This window comes from Neoarius graeffei, chromosome 6 (genome assembly GCF_027579695.1).
Source record: "Neoarius graeffei isolate fNeoGra1 chromosome 6, fNeoGra1.pri, whole genome shotgun sequence".
NCBI lineage: Eukaryota > Metazoa > Chordata > Actinopteri > Siluriformes > Ariidae > Neoarius > Neoarius graeffei.
The window spans coordinates 11,302,584-11,323,196 of record NC_083574.1 but is presented as its reverse complement, the minus strand read 5'-3'; the positions used below and the strand labels follow the sequence as shown (position 1 = coordinate 11,323,196).

The 20,613-nt window shown below is 38.4% G+C and overlaps 1 protein-coding gene across 1 annotated transcript in view; it reads left to right on the top strand.

Moving 5' to 3' along the window:
- The window catches only part of hcn4 (hyperpolarization activated cyclic nucleotide-gated potassium channel 4), a 285,458-nt gene that overhangs the window by 218,874 nt on the left and 45,971 nt on the right, over positions 1-20,613 (top strand). Inside the window, exons 5-6 of the mRNA XM_060922847.1 lie at positions 14,567-14,713; positions 15,396-15,636. Coding sequence (XP_060778830.1) covers positions 14,567-14,713; positions 15,396-15,636 — 388 coding nt within the window. The remainder of the gene's footprint in view (positions 1-14,566; positions 14,714-15,395; positions 15,637-20,613) is intronic.

The window sequence follows — 20,613 nt, the reverse complement described above, 5'->3', positions numbered from 1 at the left end:
AATGATAGTGCACGGTCAAAGGTAAACCTATGCATGCACACACACATGGACTTCCTCTGTCTGCTTGACTGCGCGAAGTGAGTGATTTCATGCATATTATTTGCTCAGGAATCCCCTCAAATTAAATAACTTCCCAGCCACAGAATGGTCTGATATATTTTGTGAAATATTATAAAAATAAACATGTATCACAATGACCAAATTTCAGAGGGAACTAAATTTCACAGATTTTATGAAATCGAAAGGCCATCTAGATTTAACGTAATGCCAATAGTATGCAAAGCATCAAGGTAAATGGTGGCTACTTTGAACAATCTAAAATATGAAACATTTTGTTTAACACTTTTTTTTGTTTAGCACAAAATTCCATACATGTTCCGTATGTTACTTCATAGTTTTGACGTCTTCAGTATTGTCCTACAATGTAGAAAATAGTCAAAATACAGAAAAAAAACCTATGAATGAGTAGAGTCGGGGTGTACAAACTTTTGACTGGTACATTTTATATACCTGTTAAAATCAGAATATACTCATTGTACTCAATATCCGAATCTTTATATGTGGAACAGCATGATCTATCATCTCATTATCTCTAGCCGCTTTATCCTGTTCTACAGGGTCGCAGGCAAGCTGGAGCCTATCCCAGCTGACTACGGGCGAAAGGCGGGGTACACCCTGGACAAGTCGCCAGGTCATCACATGGCTGACACATAGACACACAACCATTCACACTCACATTCACACCTACGGTCAATTTAGAGTCACCAGTTAACCTAACCTGCATGTCTTTGGACTGTGGGGGAAACCGGAGCACCCGGAGGAAACCCACGCGGACACGGGGAGAACATGCAAACTCCGCACAGAAAGGCCCTCACCGGCCACGGGGCTCGAACCCGGACCTTCTTGCTGTGAGGCGACAGCGCTAACCACTACACCACCGTGCCGCCCCATGATCTATCATATAACTATAATTTAATTTAAGTTAGTAGAGGAGTTAGTATTTATTTGCAAAGGAAATGGAAAAAAAAAGCTGAAATTGCTGTAATAGATTAACTGGAATTTAGTTGTTACTTCATTTCTGGGGTTTATACTGTGCAACACTAATAGGGCTTCATTAGGGATGCAAAATCAGGAAGGTAAAATCATGTTTTGTTTTGGTTTTTCCCCCCGAATTGTTATCCATGTTATGAATTTTTTTCCATATATATTTTCTTGAATGAAACATGTTCCTTATTGATCATGACCATAAATAGACGGAGACCTCGACAATCATTGTTAAGGAAGGTATCTATCTATCTATCTATCTATCTATCTATCTATCTATCTATCTATCTATCTATCTATTTCTTGCTGGGTTTCAGTCACGTGACTTTTCTTAGCGGTTTTACCGGAAGTGAAATAGCTGGTGGTCTAAACGGCTGCCGTAGTGCAACCAACTAGCGATAACTTATCAGAGTATGCTCGTAATCTAGAAGCCACTGCTCGCTTTAGATATATTCAGAAGATTGCTATGCGCAATGGAATCGACCCCTACAGTCTGGGGAAAAAAGGATTTGTCATACGATCTCGAAAACTACCCTTCAGTCGAGTTCCCCGACATCTCGAACTATCTGGTGTTGCAGACGTCCTTCTACACCGCAAAACAGATGAAAGCGTGGAAGAGTATGGAGGCTTACAACTTTTTTTGTATGTGGCTGGGTAAAGGACCTCGGGATCAAGTCACTGCTGAATAAATCCTGTTTTGTTTTTGCCTGTGGAAGTATGGGTTTTTTTTTAAGCTTTTTGTTCGTGTCTTTACAACGAAGCGCTGTGAGTTGAAGTGTAAACAAAGAGTTCGCTTGATTCTCATTTGTGTTAGCTCTTATCTCTCAGGTAAATCATTCACAAAGATCATCAGAAACCCCTTTAAAGACCTGGAGCTTAGTTAAACAAGATGGCTAAGAAGTGATCATGGCGCATTGTAACTGTACGGCTGGGGAAGAATTTTGTCGCGACCTTCATGCATATGGACTCTGTGAGGCGTAACCAAAGAAACAGCTGGGGACTTTAGCGCTTTGTGACTAAAAAAAGTACCGTAAAATAATGACACATAGCAAGAAAAGTACTTGGAAAACACTAAGGACAGAGCTGAGAGGGAGATACAAACCTTTCACCAAGTGAAACTCGAGCATGCTTCGACTCGACTCCCTTCGATTTCAGTCAGAGGTTCAAAAGCCACCTTTCTCGACGTCTTTTTGTGAAATCTTGTATTTGTTCACCATTTTTTTATTAGTTCACGGGGAACCCTGAAGAAACTTTTCTCACTTTCACAGTTTGATTGATTCAAAAACCTAAAACAACGCAAGCGTAAGGTGTTTTTCATGTGAGCAATGCACCTTCTCCGTACAAACGCTTTGTCACCTGAGCTTTGATAGACCACCAGCTAAAGTTTTGAATAACTAATGAGGTGGATTTGAAGTCACGTGAAACACAGCAATCCAGGGCTTAATTTGAGCCGGAACATGACGGAACAAGATCTGGAACCTCCGTCGTCGGATCCGGCAGCTATTTTCATTTCATTCGGTGTTCCGGCAGCTATTTAAGGCAAGGCAAGTTTATTTATATAGCACATTTCATACACAATGGCAGTTCAATGTGCTTTACAGAAGTAAAAACAAAAACAGTAAACAATAGAGAAATAAAATTACATAAAATAATTTTATTTTTATTCTAAAACAATTAATTAAAAGAATTAAAAGAAAATAATAAGAATTAAACAATAGTAGAAATAAAATAATAAAATGAAGTAGTAGTTCAAATAGGAGGAGAAAAAAGAAACCAGCAGAATAGAATAAAGAATAAAATAGAATAAAGTTAAAGTAAATTTAAAACATGCAGAGAAAGTAAAGATTATAAAAAATGTAAAGAAGACAATATTAATTATTTAACAGAAAGCATCTGAAAACAGCTTGGTCTTTAACCTAGATTTGAAGCTGCCAACAGCAGGGCAGTTGGTTCCATAGCTGCACTGCATAGTAGCTAAAAGCTGCTTCACCATACTTTGTTTTAACAACTGGTTTTAATAGTAAATTTTTCTGTTTCGATCTGGTAGATCTGATTGGGTTAGGCTGCTGCAACATATCAGAGAGGTAATTGGGCCCTGTACCATTTAGAGATTTATACACCAGCAGCAATGCTTTAAAGTAAATTCTGTAGCTTACTGGAAGCCAGTGAAGGGACCTTAGAATTGGAGTAATGTGCTCTGTTCTTTTTGTTCGTGTGAGAACCCTAGCCACTGCATTTTGAACCAGCTGAAGTCGTTTGATGGTCTTTTTTGGCAAGCCTGTGAAAAGGCCATTGCAGTAATCAACCCTACTAGAGATGAAGGCATGTATTAGTTTTTCCAGATCATTTTTTGACATAAGTCCTCTTAGTTTGGAAATGTTTTTTAGGTGATAAAATGCCGTTTTAGTGATTGCTTTCATGTGACTGTCAAAGTTTAGCTCGCTGTCAATGAAAACACCAAGATTTTTAACCATTTCTTTAGTTTTAATCCCTTTTGTGTCAAGAATAGTGGTAATCCTGAGTCTTTCATCTTTTTTTCCAAGTAGAATTACTTCTGTTTTATCTTTGTTCAGCTGAAGAAAATTTTGTGACATCCAGCTATTGATTTGATCGATACACTGGTAGAGACATTCAAGGGGGGCATAATCATTAGGTGATACAGCAAAATAAATTTGGGTGTCATCTGCATAGCAGTGATACAAAATTGAATTTTTATTGATAATTTGCCCAAGTGGGACCATATAAAGGTTGAAAAGTAATGGTCCAAGAATCGACCCCTGGGGGACACCACAGGTCAAGGACATTGACATTGAGGAACAATTTCCCAGGGTAACAAAGAAGCTTCTATCTTTTAAGTATGAATTTAACCAATTGATAACTTTACCAGTCAATCCAACCCAGTGTTCAAGTCGATATAGCAGTATGTTGTGATCAACAGTATCAAAAGCTGCACTGAGGTCCAGTAATACCAGGACCGATGTTTTGCCTGCATCAGTATTAAGACGTATGTCATTTATAACTTTAATCAGCGCTGTTTCAGTGCTATGATTGGCATGAAATCCTGACTGAAAATTATCAAAATGGCCGTTTGATATCAAGAAGGCAGTTAATTGATTGAAGACAATTTTTTCAAGGATTTTCCCGATGAATGGTAAATTTGATATTGGTCTGTAGTTATTTAATACTGAAGGATCCAGATTATTTTTTTAAGTAGGGGCTTTACAACGGCTTTTTTTAGGGACACAGGAACAACGCCAGTCTCCAGGGATGTATATATAATTTGAAGCACATCTGTAATTATAAGATGAAGAACAGACTTAAAAAAGTTGGTGGGCAGAATGTCCAATTCAGATGTTGAGGAACTGAGATTTTGTACAGTTTTTTCAAGAGTCTCATAATCAATTAAACAAAATTCTGACATTGTGTTGAAGTTATCTATCTGTGTCATTGGTGATTGCAGCTTTTCAATTTTTTGCAACTGAGATATATTATGAGGAATATTCTGCCGTATTTTATCAATTTTACCTTTGAAAAAGGATGCAAACTCATTGCATTTATTAACTGAGAGAAGTTCAGGTGCTAATTGTGGTGGGGGATTAGTTAGCTTCTCTACTGTTGAAAATAGCACACGGGCATTGTTCATATTCCTGCTGATGATGTTGGAGAAGAAAGACTGTCTTGCTTTACGAATTTCATAATTATAATTACAAAGCATCTCTTTATGGATTTGATAATGGATGTGAAGTTTAGATTTGTGCCATTTTCTTTCAATCTTTCTACATTCTCTCTTTAGCAGTTTAACAGCCGGGTACTGCTTCCATGGTGCTTTCTGCTTATCATTAACTCTTTTGATTTTGAATGGAGCAATATCATCCATAATTTGGGTCATATTTAAATTAAAAATTTCCAGTAAATCATCTACAGAGTCTGACATTTTGGTTGAGTTCTGAGAAAGAGCTTGCTCAAAGAGAGCACATGTGTTGTCTTTTATGACTCTCCTACCTATAGTCGTTGAGCTGTTCTGAATGTGAGGAGACATAGAAACATCAAAGAAAACACAGAAATGATCGGATAAGGCCAGGTCAACAACAGTATAAGAAACAGTAAGACCCTTTGTGATGACGAGGTCAAGAGTATGACCACGAGAGTGGGTCGGCCCCGGTACATGTTGTACTAGGTTGAAGTTGTCAATAATTGCAAGTAGTTCTTTGGCATAAATGTTATCAGTATTATCTACATGCAAGTTAAAATCCCCAGATATAATAAGACAATCAAACTCTAAGCAAATGACTGATAACAGTTCACCAAACTCTTCAAGAAAGACTTTGGCTGAATGTCTCGGAGGCCTATAAATAGTTAATAATAATATGTTAGGAGAGCATGTAACAAGTGCACATAAGTGTTCAAAGGACGTAAAATCACCAAATGAGGATTGTTTACATTGAAAAGAGACTTTGAATATATTTGCGATCCCTCCACCTTTCCCTTGTCGGGTAACATTCAAAAAATTAAAATTTGGGGGAGCTGCTTCAATAAGGGTGGTAGCACTATTTGCTTGATCCAGCCAGGTTTCAGTTAGAAGCAAAAAATCAAGATTGTGTTTGCAAATAAGATCATTAATTAAAAATGACTTGTTTAAAAGTGATCTAACGTTCAGAAGAGCTAGCTTTACAGAAAGTCTAGAAGTAATATCTGCTTGTGCACTCTGATGCTGTTTTAAAACAGGAAGGAGATTAGATTGGTTCACCCCCAGGGTTAAATGTGCTCTATGTTTTCTGTTTCTTATCAACACAGGAATAGAGAGTGGCATAGGCACATTGGGTCCCAGCTGGTTTTCAACACTACACCCATTTGCAGGGACCCAGAGTACATCAAACAAGACTTTCTAAATGTTCCATTTGGTTTGAGGGTGAAAGGATTGGAGATGGCATGTATCTTTGGGATGGTGAAAAAGATTTGTAGCCAGCTGAAAGTCCTGGGCGAACACAATTTTGATGAATTGGGTAAACGGCTTGTCGCGACAGATTTGGGCTGGAAAAAGAGAGTGTAGCCATTGGGAGCAATTTTTTCATGCTATTTGGGAAATCCATCCGAGGGGAAGTGGAGTCCTCTGTCTTTGAATGTTGGGAGTCTTGCAGGTCAGATGTCTGTGTGTCCTTGATGACGACTTGCAAAGATGATTGTTTAGGCTTTGTAACTATGTCAGTCTGCAACATCTTATCAACTGTTTTCCTCAATGCTGGCTGAGAAAAGATTGCAAGTCTGTAATGTCTACTAAGACTTTGGCTCCAATCCAGCTGAGTTCAGTGCTATTTGGCTTGAAAAATTCTCTGTGATTCCAGAAAAGGTTAAAATTGTCTATGAAGTTCATACCAAATGAAAAACAAGTTTTTCCAAGCCAGGTGTTAAGACTGAAGAGTCGAGAAAAAGCAAAACTTCCTCTCGCTGGGAGTGGGCCACTGATAAAAGATTGAATTCCAGTCTTATAGAGCTCAGAAAAAAGTTTTCTGAAATCATCTTGGACAAACAGCTGTTCTCTGAAAACATCATTTGCTCCCACATGCACAACAATACGTTTAATAGTTTTATGCTCGGACATGAGTTTCAAAATGCTGTCTTTGGTGTCAGAGATGGATGCATTTGGAAGGCAACAAATAATCATCCCATAACCTTTTAATTGTCTTACAGTGGAATCACCAAGAACAAGGGTCATGGGATCAGGTGGTGTTACGAGCTGCTTTTTGCCACTTCCCACAGCTCTTCGATCTTGGTGCGATCTCTTTTTACTATGTGTTTGTCCGCTTGAAAAATCCTCTTCCACATCCCTGAGGCATTCAAATTTGTTCTGAAGCCTTATGGGCTGTGGATTTTCCATAGGATTGTAGATCCTATTGTAATTTGTAGAACGAGCTGGTGTTGAAGTAATTACTCTTCTGTTTTTATTTTTGGGCTTACCACCCATCATTTGCCAGTTTTCTGTACTCGCATTTTGCCCAGCTTGATTGATGAATTCTTCCACTTGATCTGCAATGTCCTCAGTCTGTCGGAGTGCAATCTCTGCATTCTCAGCCACTGTTTCTGTACTCCTTTCCTGAGATATATCGCTTTTAATTCGTCCGTCTTTGGCAGAGCATCAATCTTTGATTCCAGAATAGAAATCCTCTGTTCTAGTTCCATGCATTTTCTGCAGGATTTTTTGCTCCCTGGCATTTTGTTTTAAAAACTAACTTATAAAGATAAAAAAAAAACAAAAAAAAAATAGTGGAAATTAAATTAAAATTAAATTAAAAGCTTATAAAGATGAAAAATAAAATGAGAAAAAAATAGTGGAAATTAAATGAGAAAGTAAAGTATAGAAATAAAGATCAAGAAAGCAGGAGCAAAGCAAAGAAGCGTCCTACTCGCTTGAGTAGGAGGAGCAGAGTCCAATTTTTATATTATATTTAATAAAATATAATTATAATTATATTATATTAAATTATAATTAAATTATAATTATAAATATTTAAATGGATCAGATCACCTCCGTGACCATCACAAAGGGAAAAAAAAATCAAACAATAAATTAAATAAATAAGTAAATAAAAATGTGTTTAGTGTTCGGTTTTGATTTTGATATCTGTTGTTGATTTCTCTCCTATGACATTCACAAAATCTATGCAAAAGGGCAGGGGGGGGGACATGGGGTGTATACTTCCGCTCAATAGAACACCGGGTGTTTTGTAGCCGTTAGCTTGCGCTGTGGAAAAAATGGCAAAAAAACAAGAAAGCTTACTAAAAATTTTCAAAGTCCCAGGACAGCCGGATCCTAAACGACCTAAAATGGACGACGTTGGACACAGTGACACTGCAACAGCACCTGCTGCAAGTGTACCAGCCTGGCACTGCTTTTAAACTTGAAATATGCTTGAAATCCTAGGCTATGCTTTTAAATCCCCTACTTAAATCCTTAAAATGAGTCATTTAACTCTTGTCTTGTGTGATCTGATCTCCAATGGTGAAATAAACCGGTTGTGATATGAGTACAGTCTGTTATTTTAGAAGATAAATTTAATATATAATTTAATATATAGCCTAATAAAAAATAATATTATATAACATATCACGACATATTACTGTCTGTAACTGTTCGTCACTAAAGCGTTTTCTAAGATCATAATGTCTGATATTATTTTATTTATTTATTTTTTTTGCCAAGCGGGGCCACTGCCGGGTCGGTCGACACGTGGTAGGTCTATTGTTCAGATGCGTTCTACGGTCTATGGGGCTGCATTGTGGGTGCAAGTGCCAGGACCGTTTTATTTATTTACTTTCTTTATAATCTCAGTCAGATACACAAGCAAGATTAAGTCTTTACTCTGCTGTGTTTTATTATGGCCATCAATATATTGTAACCTGTGTTTGATTTGTTAATTGTTGATCCAGTTGTTGCCTTAACGCAGGGGTCTGCAATGGCTCGGGAGCCAGATGTGGCTCTTTTGGTGACTGCATCTGGCTTGCAGATTAATCAGCTCACATTGAGATCAAGAAGTACACCTCCATTTAATGAAAAAGTCAGTTAGCTGTCCGCAAAGCAAAGCCTTTTGACAAAGAACATGGCGAAAAGGGAAAAAAGGTGACTGGTAGGCTACCGTACATTTCAACAGGAACGGACAGAGGAATTCGCCTTTGTGGGGTGAGAGGGTTCTGCTTTGTGTCCAATAGGCCTATACAATGACAAGATTGCATCGATGAAACAATGAAATAAAGCGGCACTTCGAAACACGCCAAGCTACGTTTGCGTCAAAATATTCAGCGGGGGACAGGAGGAAGACGGCATGTCAAGAGCCTCTTCATTATGAAAAAGAATATATTACACTCAAATTGTTGGTCATACGTAAAAATGCATTTTAGTTGTATTCAGCGTCACTTTTTATATATGGCTCTCACGAAAATGTATTTGAAAATATTTGGCGTTCCGGGACCTCCCACTTCACAAATTAAGCACTGCAGCAATCCAACAGAAGAAGAGTTGAAAAAGCTTGGTGAGGGTGCCCTCTGGTGATCTGGAGGGGAAATATCCAAGCTGGATATTCCAGAATTTTGTCAGGTTCTATGTCCGGAGCAAAAAGTTGACTCTTCAAGTCCTTTCATGTCATCAGTGAAACATTACGGCTGCAATCTCGTGGTCTTACATCTATGACGACATTCAACACGATGATATTCGGTGAAGAGTTTGCAGCACTAATGTGTCTATAATTTCCAGGATCATTTCCCTCCCTTGGTTCTAGTACCTCATTTTCTTAAGGTGACACTTCATTAGCTGAACATCCTCATTATTTATTGCATTTTCAACAAAATTACCTTCCTCATGAACAACAGGGAAGCTACTATATGTCTCATCCAAAAATTCTAATAAAAGAGGAGAGGCATCAGCAAGCAAGAGACCTAGATAGAACGGGCGAGACGGACAGAGAGATGGACTTAAAGGCTCTCTACACTCTCAGCATTACAAATCGTGCACCTGGACTCGCTCGATAATTGGCAGATAAAAAACACTTCATCTGAGCCCTTTTGTTCTTTTTGGCCGCAGTACAACAACACGCAGTGAATTATTTAATAACCCACGGCCTCTGACTGCTCGTGAAACGATAACACCTCCATTTGCAACAGATCCTATAGCTAGTCATGACATTTATTTCATGAGAGCTATTATTAGTCTCTGTACTGAGCAAGGGATTGCCTAACAAACGTGAGCGCAGGAATGTAATATGCAGGGGGGGAAAGAAAGCAGATCTACAGTGGTGCTTGAAAGTTTGTGAACCCTTTAGAATTTTCTATATTTCTGCATAAATATGACCTAAAACATCATCAGATTTTCACACAAGTCCTAAAAGTAGATAAAGAGAACCCAGTTAAACAAATGAGACAAAAATATTATACTCGGTCATTTATTTATTGAGGAAAATGATCCAATATTACATATCTATGAGTGGCAAAAGTATGTGAACCTTTGCTTTCAGTATCTGGTGTGATCCCCTTGTGCAGCAATAACTGCAACTAAACGTTTGCGGTAACTGTTGATCAGTCCTGCACACCGGCTTGGAGGAATTTTAGCCCATTCCTCCGTACAGAACAACTTCAACTCTGGGATGTTGGTGGGTTTCCTCACATGAACTGCTCGCTTCAGGTCCTTCCACAACATTTCCATTGGATTAAGGTCAGGATTTTGACTTGGCCATTCCAAAACATTAACTTTATTCTTCTTTAACCATTCTTTGGTAGAACAACTTGTGTGCTTTGGGTCATTGTCTTGCTGCATGACCCACCTTCTCTTGAGATTCAGTTCATGGGCAGATGTCCTGACATTTTCCTTTAGAATTCGCTGGTATAATTCAGAATTCATTGTTCCATTCATGATGGCAAGCCGTCCTGGCCCAGATGCAGCAAAACAGGCCCAAACCATGATACTACCACCACCATATTTCACAGATGGGATAAGGTTCTTATGCTAGAATGCAGTGTTTTCCTTTCTCCAAACATAACGCTTCTCATTTAAACCAAAAAGTTCTATTTTGGTCTCATCCATCCACAAAACATTTTTCCAATAGCCTTCTGGCTTGTCCACGTGATCTTTAGCAAACTGCAGATGAGCAGCAATGTTCTTTTTGGAAAGCAGTGGCTTTCTCCTTGCAACCCTGTCATGCATACCATTGTTGTTCAGTCTTCTCCTGATGGTGGACTCATGAACATTAACATTAGCCAATGTGAGCGAGGCCTTCAGTTGCTTAGAAGTTACCCTGGGGTCCTTTGTGACCTCACTGACTATTACACACCTTGCTCTTGGAGTGATCTTTTTTGGTTGACCACTCCTGGGAGGGTAACAATGGTCTTGAATTTCCTCCATTTGGACACAATCTGTCTGACTGTGGATTGGTGGAGTCCAAACTCTTTAGAGATGGTTTTGTAACCTTTTCCAGCCTGATGAGCATCAACAACGCTTTTTCTGAGGTCCTCAGAAATCTCCTTTGTTCGTGCCATGATACACTTCCATAAACATGTGTTGTGAAGATCAGACTTTGATAGACCCCTGTTCTTTAAATAAAACAGGGTGCCCACTCACACCTGATTGTCATCCCATTGACTGAAAACACCTGACTCTAATTTCACCTTCAAATTAACTGCTAATCCTAGAGGTTCACATACTTTTGCCACTCACAGATATGTAATATTGGATCATTTTCCTCAATAAATAAATGACCAAGTATAATATTTTTGTCTCATTTGTTTAACTGGGTTCTCTTTATCTACCTTTAGGACTTGTGTGAAAATCTGATGATGTTTTAGGTCATATTTATGCAGAAATATAGAAAATTCTAAAGGGTTCACAAACTTTCAAGCACCACTGTAGGTGACTTATCGATTTGATTTTGTAATTCTGTTCTTAATGCCCGGCTCAGGTTTGATTGAGAAGTAGTGGCTTGCAGAGGATTTGCGTAAGGCCTTTGTTTCACATTCGGAAGGTGTTTTATGCAAAAAGGTCAGCGGGAAAATACGTGACAGTGTTCCGTATCCTGAAGGGTTTTGATCCATGGCGCAAATTAGTCAAAGAACATTTGAGAGCTTTTTGAAGTCCTTAGCACAGCCATGAGGTATTAAAACTAACACGAAAATTTTTTATTTAGATCCTAATTATCGTAGTTGATTTATTTATTTATATATTTTTTTAACATCCTTGCCGTGTCCTCTGTTATCCCAGTGTTTGCTCTGGCACTTGTCCTCCTCTTCCTCCTCGTGCTCTTGAGGCTTTTCAGCCTGATGCTCAGACAAATGGCCCAGTTTCTTTGTATAACAGACTTTTACCATTTTTTGTGAACTGTTAAAGACCGAAAGAGTTTCATCAACTATAACAGCAGCATTTAATATTAGTGAAATTATGTTATTAATTCCTTATAAGGTCTTCGAAGATGTGACATAAAACCTTTATATCAAATCACAACAACATTTGTTCTTGTGCTTCTTCTTTGAAAAAAAAAAAGTGTGTGTGTATCTGTGGATTTCATCATCTTTAGCTCATCTCGTTTTAATTCAGTTCAGCAACACCCTCTCACTGTGTAATGAGATACAGGCTACAGGATTGACTTATAGCATATAGACCTACTGAACAGTTAGATGTGCTAATAAGGTAGCAGTGTGTGATACACACACACACACACACACACACATACACACACAACAGCGATGTACGCAGATCATATGATCTTCTTTTACTTCACTTTCACACTGACCATCCGCAAGTCTGGTAAACACTAATGATGTTACGTTCCTTCCTTTTTTTTCTTCCTTCTTTCCTTCTGTCCAATTTTACTGCGTACTTTCTTTTCTGTCTTCATTCATACTTCCACAAACAGCAATAATTATAGCTCATTTTGTGGTCAAACTCTTTTTCCCTCCTTTTTTCTTTTCCCATTTTCCTTCCAGGCAGCACGGTGGTGTAGTGGTTAGCGCTGTCACCTCACAGCAAGAAGGTCCGGGTTCGAGCCCCGTGGCCGGCGAGGGCCTTTCTGTGCGGAGTTTGCATGTTCTCCCCATGTCTGCGTGGGTTTCCTCCGGGTGCTCCGGTTTCCCCCACAGTCCAAAGACATGCGGTTAGGTTAACTGGTGACTCTAAATTGACCGTAGGTGTGAATGGCAGAAAGGAGGAAATCTCAATAATGATTAAAGGAAAGCACTACTGTAATTCTTCCTGAGAAACTTAAACCTGCCATCAGGCAGAAGATGATTTTTTTTTCTTACATGCTTTAAACCTAAATTATTTTTCTAAAACTTTTATCTTCCAGCTTTTCAATCTTTCTTTCTTTATCTTCCTCCTTTCTCAATTCTTTCTCCCTTGATCTTAAATAATTAAATCCCATCCTAATCTCTTTCTTTCTTTCTTTCTTTCTTTCTTTCTTTCTTTCTTTCTTTCTTTCTTTCTTAAATAATAAAAAGAATTATCTTTAAACAATTACAATCCATCCTAATCTCCTTCCTTCCTTCCTTCCTTCCTTCCTTCCTTCCTTCCTTCCTTCCTTCCTTCCTTCAATGAAATAAACTTAAGTAATTAAACACAGCTTCTCTTTCTTTCTTTCTTTCTTTCTTTCTTTCTTTCTTTCTTTCTTTCTTTCTTTCTTTCTTTTTCTTTCTTTCTTTCTTCTTAAATAATAAAAAGAATTATCTTTAAACAATTACAATCCATCCTAATCTCCTTCCTTCCTTCCTTCCTTCCTTCCTTCCTTCCTTCCTTCCTTCCTTCCTTCAATGAAATAAACTTAACTAATTAAAAACATCTTCTTTCTTTCTTTCTTTCTTTCTTTTTCTTTCTTTCTTTCTTTCTATTATTTAAGAAATAAAGAAAGAAAGAAAGAAAGAAAGAAAGAAAGAAAGAAAGAAAGAAAGAAGTTGGATTTAATTACTTGTTTATTTAATTGGAAGGATGGAAAAGAGATTAGGATGGGTTTTAATTGTTTAAGGATGATTCTTTTTATTATTTAAGAAAGAAAGAAAGAAAGAAAGAAAGAAAGAAAGAAAGAAAGAAAGAAAGAATCATCCTTAAACAATTAAAACCCATCCTAATCTCTTTTCCATCCTTCCAATTAAATAAACAAGTAATTAAATCCAACCTCTAAATTTTGTTCTTTCTTTCTTTCTTTCTTTCTTTCTTTCTTTCTTTCTTTCTTTCTTTCTTTCTTTCTTAAATAATAAAAAGAATCATCCTTAAACAATTAAAACCCAAATAATAAAAATCCATCCTAATCTCCTTCCTTCCTTCCTTCCTTCCTTCCTTCCTTCCTTCCTTCCTTCCTTCCTTCCTTCCTTCAATTAAATAAACTTAAGCAATTAAACCCAACCTTTCTTTCTTTCTTTCTTTCTTTCTTTCTTTCTTTCTTTCTTTCTTTCTTTCTTCTTAAATAATAAAATGAATTAACCTTAAATAATAAAAATCCATCCCAATCTCCTTCCTTCCTTCCTTCCTTCCTTCCTTCCTTCCTTCCTTCCTTCCTTCCTTCAAATAAATAAACTTAAGTAATTAAACTCAACTTCTTTCTTTCTTTCTTTCTTTCTTTCTTTCTTTCTTTCTTTCTTTCTTTCTTTCTTTAATAATAATAAAAATAAAAATAATTATCCTTAAACAATTAAAACCTATCCAAATCTATTTTTCCTTCCTTCCTTCCTTCCTTCCTTCCTTCCTTCCTTCCTTCCTTCCTTCAATTAAACAGACTTAAGTAATTAAACCCAACCTGTTTGTTTGTTTCCTCCTTTCTTCCTTCCTTCTTAAATAATAAAATGAATTAACCTTAAATAATAAAAATCCATCCTAATCTCCTTCCATCTTTCAGTTAAACAAACTTAAGTAATTAAACCCAACCTCTTAATTTTCTTTTTCTTTCTTTCTTTCTTTCTTTCTTTCTAAACTTGTAGCTCTATTCTTTGAAGCTTAAACGACAAACACCTTTGCGTTTGCATAACCCCTCATTCTCTCGCTCTTTCTCTGTGCCGGCAGTATAAACAGGTGGAGCAGTACATGTCCTTCCACAAGCTGCCAGCAGACATGCGTCAGAGGATCCATGATTACTATGAACACCGTTACCAGGGCAAGATGTTTGACGAGGAGAGCATCCTGGGGGAGCTGAATGAGCCACTCAGGGAGGTGAGCATAAACCCGTGAGGATTTCAGATGAAAGACTGGTTCATATTTTTCCCCCTAGAAAAACACAATTTACAGTACGTATATCAGTTCAGGTGATTTGGAGGGTTTTGACAGGTTTAAGTGTTTCGAATGAGCTCAAATTAACAATTCGTGTAATTACTTTACATTCCACATGAGACGTTGGAATAATTGCTTTAAACTGAACTATAGAAACTGAAACCATCACAAGTGTGTCACTACACAAAGCCTGTGATTAAATGGATTAGTCATATCTGAGTCTTTTAAGAGGGACGTAATAGCAGAAATGGAGAAAATATTCTTAATACAAGAGAAACATTAAGGGCATGGTGTTTTCTTGAAATGCCCAAAGCATCTATTGTTCAGGAAAAAAAAGATAAATGCTTCTTAGTTTGTATGTATGCAAGCACAGAGTGATATTTAGCACTGCCTTCTAGGTCTGACATTTTTTTATTATCACTTCCAAACATAATTCAATTACTGTAATAGCAAAAAAAAAAATGAAATGCACAACCACAGCAGGAAGTGTGAATTCTTCTTATTATTATTAGGCGCTTTATGTCTTCAGCCTGAGATGCTTTATCATATCCCAGGTGTTTATTGAAAATGGATTACACTGTAAACAAATCAAAATTGCTCTTTGACGTGAGATTTCCTTTTGCAGGAGATAATCAACTTCAACTGTCGAAAGCTGGTAGCGTCAATGCCTCTGTTTGCCAACGCGGATCCGAATTTCGTGACGTCAATGCTGACAAAGCTGCGCTTTGAGGTTTTCCAACCCGGAGACTACATCATCCGAGAAGGCACCATTGGGAAGAAGATGTATTTCATCCAGCATGGAGTCGTTAGCGTGCTCACGAAAGGGAACAAGGAAACCAAGTTGTCAGACGGTTCCTACTTTGGAGGTAATGGAGCTTTTACTGTAAAAGCAACACCATACGGTCTGAGATGTACACACACTGACTCATACACACATTATTCAGCCGAGCAAAACCTCCTTTACAGATTTCTGCTGGTGATAAAACAAAGATTTTGTTACAAAAAAGCAAACAAAGGAACAGACAAACATACAAAAAAGCACGTCTTAGTGGAATTGTTTTTTGACCAGTGTGCATAACATAAAAGATGGTTTTAACCCAGAACAAGATATACTATATAAAGACTGTGACTAAAGTCATGGTTATTTGTGCGAGCTGACCTTTGTCAATTGATGGTCTTGGAAAAGTTGCACCCTACCACCCTGAACAGGAAAAAAAAATCTGATTGAAAAAAATCATGAAAATTGACAGAGTTATAAGTGATTGAAAAAAAATCCCATTTTTCATGGATCATTCTGGATCAGTGATCCAGATCAGCACCAAAAGTCATAGCAACTTAATTCAGCTAAGAGGTATTCTTTATGTGAAATTTGGTGGTGATTGGTTGAAAACTGAGGGAGAAATGGTGTCCTAAAAATGTTATGTTGATGATGATGATAATAATAATAAGTAGATAGATACCGTGACTAAAGTCACAGTGATTTGCACTAGCTCTTACAAATGGGACGTCTGCTCACTGTACCCTATAGATCCAGAATGGTAAAAGATAAAGAATGACGCTTAGTGAGGAAAAAAGACAGTTTTTCATGGATCATTCTGGTTCGATGATCCAGATCAGCACCAAAAGTCATAGCAACTTAATTCAGCCCAGAGGTGTTCTTCATGTGAAATTTGGTGATGATTGGTTGAAAACTGAGGGATAAATAGTGTCCTAAAAAATGTCATAATAATAATAATAATAAGAAGAAGAAGAAGAAGAAGAAGAAGAACTAGATAGATACCGTGACTCAAGTCACAGTGATTTGCGCTAGCTCTTACAAACTGGGACGTCTGGTCACTGTACCCTATAGATCCAGAACAGTAAGAGATAGAGAATGACGCTTAGTGAGGGGAAAAATGACAGTTTTTCATGGATCATTCTGATTTGATGATCCAGATCAGCACCAAAAGTCATAGCAACTTAATTCAGCCCAGAGGTGTTCTTCAGGTGAAATTAGGTGGTGATTGGTTGAAAACTGAGGGAGAAATAGTGTCCTAAAAAACATAAGTCAAAGTCCCTTTCATGCAAGGATCTGATCTTCCCAGGCAGACTCCTGTCCCAGTACTAACCAGCTCTTTGAGGCGTTTGGGTGCAGCACCGATCTTCGTTTTGATAGCCCTCGGCCTCTTGCCTACACAACTAGGGTTACAGTGGGGGGCTAGTCCTCTGGTAACTGCGAGAGTTTGACTTCCTTACTCGCATCTGTATTGTAACATGCCTTGCCAGACAGCAGTAGGTACCATTATTATGATGGTCTTTGGTATGACCCGACTGCAAGTAGAACTCGTGATCTTGCGATCGAGAGGGGGACACGCTAACCACTAGGCCAGGGGTCACCAAACTTTTTTCTCTGGGGGCCACATTGTCGTTCCTGACTGTGATGGGGGGCCGGGGTCGGGTCAGCTATATCACATAGAATTGTATGACCCAGACAAATATGACCACCAGCAGGCCTCATTGTGTAGTAGAGATTACTAGCCTGGCACGGCCATCCCCACTACTATATCCATACTACTATATCAACACTTGATTCCTGGCACATATTTGTTTATCTTTACTAGTGGTTTGCAAAAGTGGTAATCAAGTCTTCACACTTTGTTTTAATTTGAAATACCACTGATATTCCATTTATTTATTTTCTAATAAAAATAATATCAAAGCTGTCAAGGTAAGAAACATCTGCCTAGTTGAGGTGATTGACACTGGCAAAGGTGAGTGGAAAATTATAAATTGTAGGTAGGCCTGTTGATATTATTAATAATATAAATAATAATTGTATGCAGCACTTAATAAAGGTCAAATAAATAGGCCTATAAAATAAATACATTTTAAAAAACAGTGAAATTATAATAATATGAGCAATAGATCAATAGATCACAGCAGTTGTGCTGTGTCCTGCACGTCATTGCTCTCATCCAAGGCCAAAGTAAAAAACTCGAATTCTGACGCTCTCTCATTCAGCTGGTCATACACGTTGTCCCCCAAATCTTCGGTTCACCTGGTCATAGTAGGTGCGGAGAGACTCACCGCATTGAGCGCATCCTTCTTGTCGGGATACACCTCCTCGGCCACAGCAAGCATGCATACTTTAACAAAGTCCCCATCAGTAAACGGCTTTCCATGGGTAGCTAGTTGGTGAGCTACCTTATAGCTAGCTCAGACAGCAGCCTGGTTGATCTGGGTTTGGTGAAGGAATACATTCTGTTGTGCAGCAGCCAGTCCGCATTTCATCCTCCAAATCCTGTCTTCTCTTGTTTGCCCTCGCAAACTAGCATACTCTTTGTGGCGGGTTTCGTAGTGACGACGCAGATTATATTCTTTGAAAACCGGCACACTTTCTTTACATACAAGACAAACTGCACGGTCCTTACACTGAACGAAAAAATAATCGGTGGTCCACTGTTCTTTAAAAACTCTGCAGTCTCTGTCAGCTTTTCGCTTACCGCTAGCCATTTTGCTGTCCTGAACACTGACAGTTCTCTGCGCATGCGCTGCCTGTCACTGCTTGATCGCGAGCATATGACGAAAATTCGGAAAATATGAATAGTTCATTTTATAACTAAATATCAATTTTAATTGATAAAATCAACAACATACAAGATGCAGACGTGTTATTATTTGCCAAAAAGCAATTTAAAAAAATAGGCCATGACCACTTTTGAGGATTGCCTCATAGGGCCGGTTCAAGTGATGGGGGGCAGAGGGGCTGGGGGGCCGGTCAAAGGGGGGTGGCGGGCCGGATCTGTCCCGCGGGCCGTAGTTTGGTGACCCCTGCACTAGGCCAACTCGCGGTAAAAAAAAAAGTAATAATAATATTATAGAAAGATCCTGAGTGAAAGTAACAATTTGCGCCAGTACTGCTAGCGCAAATTAAATACACAGTTATTCCATTTTTCCTGTCATGGATCCACTTGTTATGAGGTTTTAGTGACACACTGTATCATGAGCATGCAATAACATATACATTTTATTTCTAATTGACATAACCTCTGAAATCAATCATGTTTCTGATATCATCTCGAGTATTTCTGGTTTATAGGGAATTGAAATAACTTCTAAAACTTAGAGACATTATACACTCCCCGGCCACTTTAACAGGGACTTGTTCTTGATTCTAAGAGTCCTGTTCTTAGCTGCAGGAGTCGAACCCAATGTGGTCTTCTGCTGTTGCATGCTGAGATGCTTTTCTGCTCACCATGGTTGTAAAGAGTTGCGGTGAGTTACTATATCCTTCCTGGCAGCTTGAACCAATCTGTCCATTTTCCTCTGGATGTTTCCACCCATAGAACTGTCGCTTACTCAATGATTTTTTTTTTTGCACCATTCTGTGTAAACTCTAGAGACTGTTGTGTGTGAAAACCCCAGGAGATCAGCAGTTTCCATCCATCCATCCATCCATCCATCCATCCATCCATCCATCCATCCATCCATCCATCTGTAGCCGCTTATCCTTATTCCCATTCTGATGTTTGAACATTAACTGAAGCTCTTGATTTGTATCCGCATGATTTTATGCATTGTGCTGCTGTCAAGGGATTGGCTGATTAGAGAACTGCATAAAACAGTACATGGATGGGTGAGTGTTTTTAATAAAGTGGCCGGTGAGTGTATATTTTTGGGACCAAAAGTTATGTCAGTATTTGCATGGAGAAAGCTTCACATATTCAGAGTCGAGTTACGGAGCTGTTTCAGATGATAAAACTGACAAGCGGGTCGTTCACATCTCTGAGGCTGCGGTTGAGATTTTTCTTTCTCCAACGCAGGATTTTTCAGTCACGTCTAGACTGACCCTTTTAAACACAAGCCATGTGGCTTTCAACAAAGAGGAAAATCAGAGGAGAGCAAAATTCACTCCAGCAAAATACCGTCTCCTTCATTTGGCTTCATGTGAAAAATTAACCCTCTAAAAGCTACATAGACAAAGAAATGCCTAGACGTTGTTTTATATTTTTGCCAATTCTGAGCTTCTTCTGTCAGTCAGTATTAAGTGTTCTACATCATATGATTCAGGAGAACCTACTCTTTCTTTGTTTCCAGTGTAAAGTCCCCATCATGAATTGCCTTTGTGTGAGCATTCAGTTCTTCTTCCTGTTCTTCCTCTTCTTTTTCTTCTTCTTTCGGCTGTTCCCGTTAGGGGTCGCCACAGTGGATAATGTTCCTCTATCTCCTCCTGTCCGCCGTATCTTTTTCTGTAGCACCAACCATCCTCATGTCCTCCTTCACCACATCCATAAATCTCATCTTTGGTCTTCCTCTTTTCCTTCTACCTGGTAACTCCATCTCTAGCATTCTTTTCCCAATATACCATTGATCTCTCTCTCTCTCTCTCTCTCTCTCTCTCTCTCTCTCTCCAACTTTGTTAGAGGAGGTTATGTTTTTGCCTCTGCTTGTTTATGTTCCCAACATAATTCAAAAAGTAGTGAATGGATTTTGATAAAATTTGGAGGAAAGGTGAGCCATGGGCCAAAGAACAATGGATTAGATTTTGATGCAAATCCGGATATGTATGCAGATCCAGGATTTAGTTTTTTGTCTGTTTCCAACGTAACTCTAAAAGTAGTGAACGGATTTGGATGGAATTTGGTGGACAACTTTAGTATTATCCCAGGTTTACGTGATTTATTTTTGATGTTGCTAATATGTAGCTTGGCGGAGGTATGCACTCTACTGAGTACCTTTCTGGTTTTTCAATGTGAAAACTTGTTGTGTTTCGGTGACTCCAGTTTTGACACTAGGAGGCATTGAATTTAGCAGATTTGCTGCTAATGTGGGAGTGAGAACACAGAAACTTTCCCTCCTGTCAG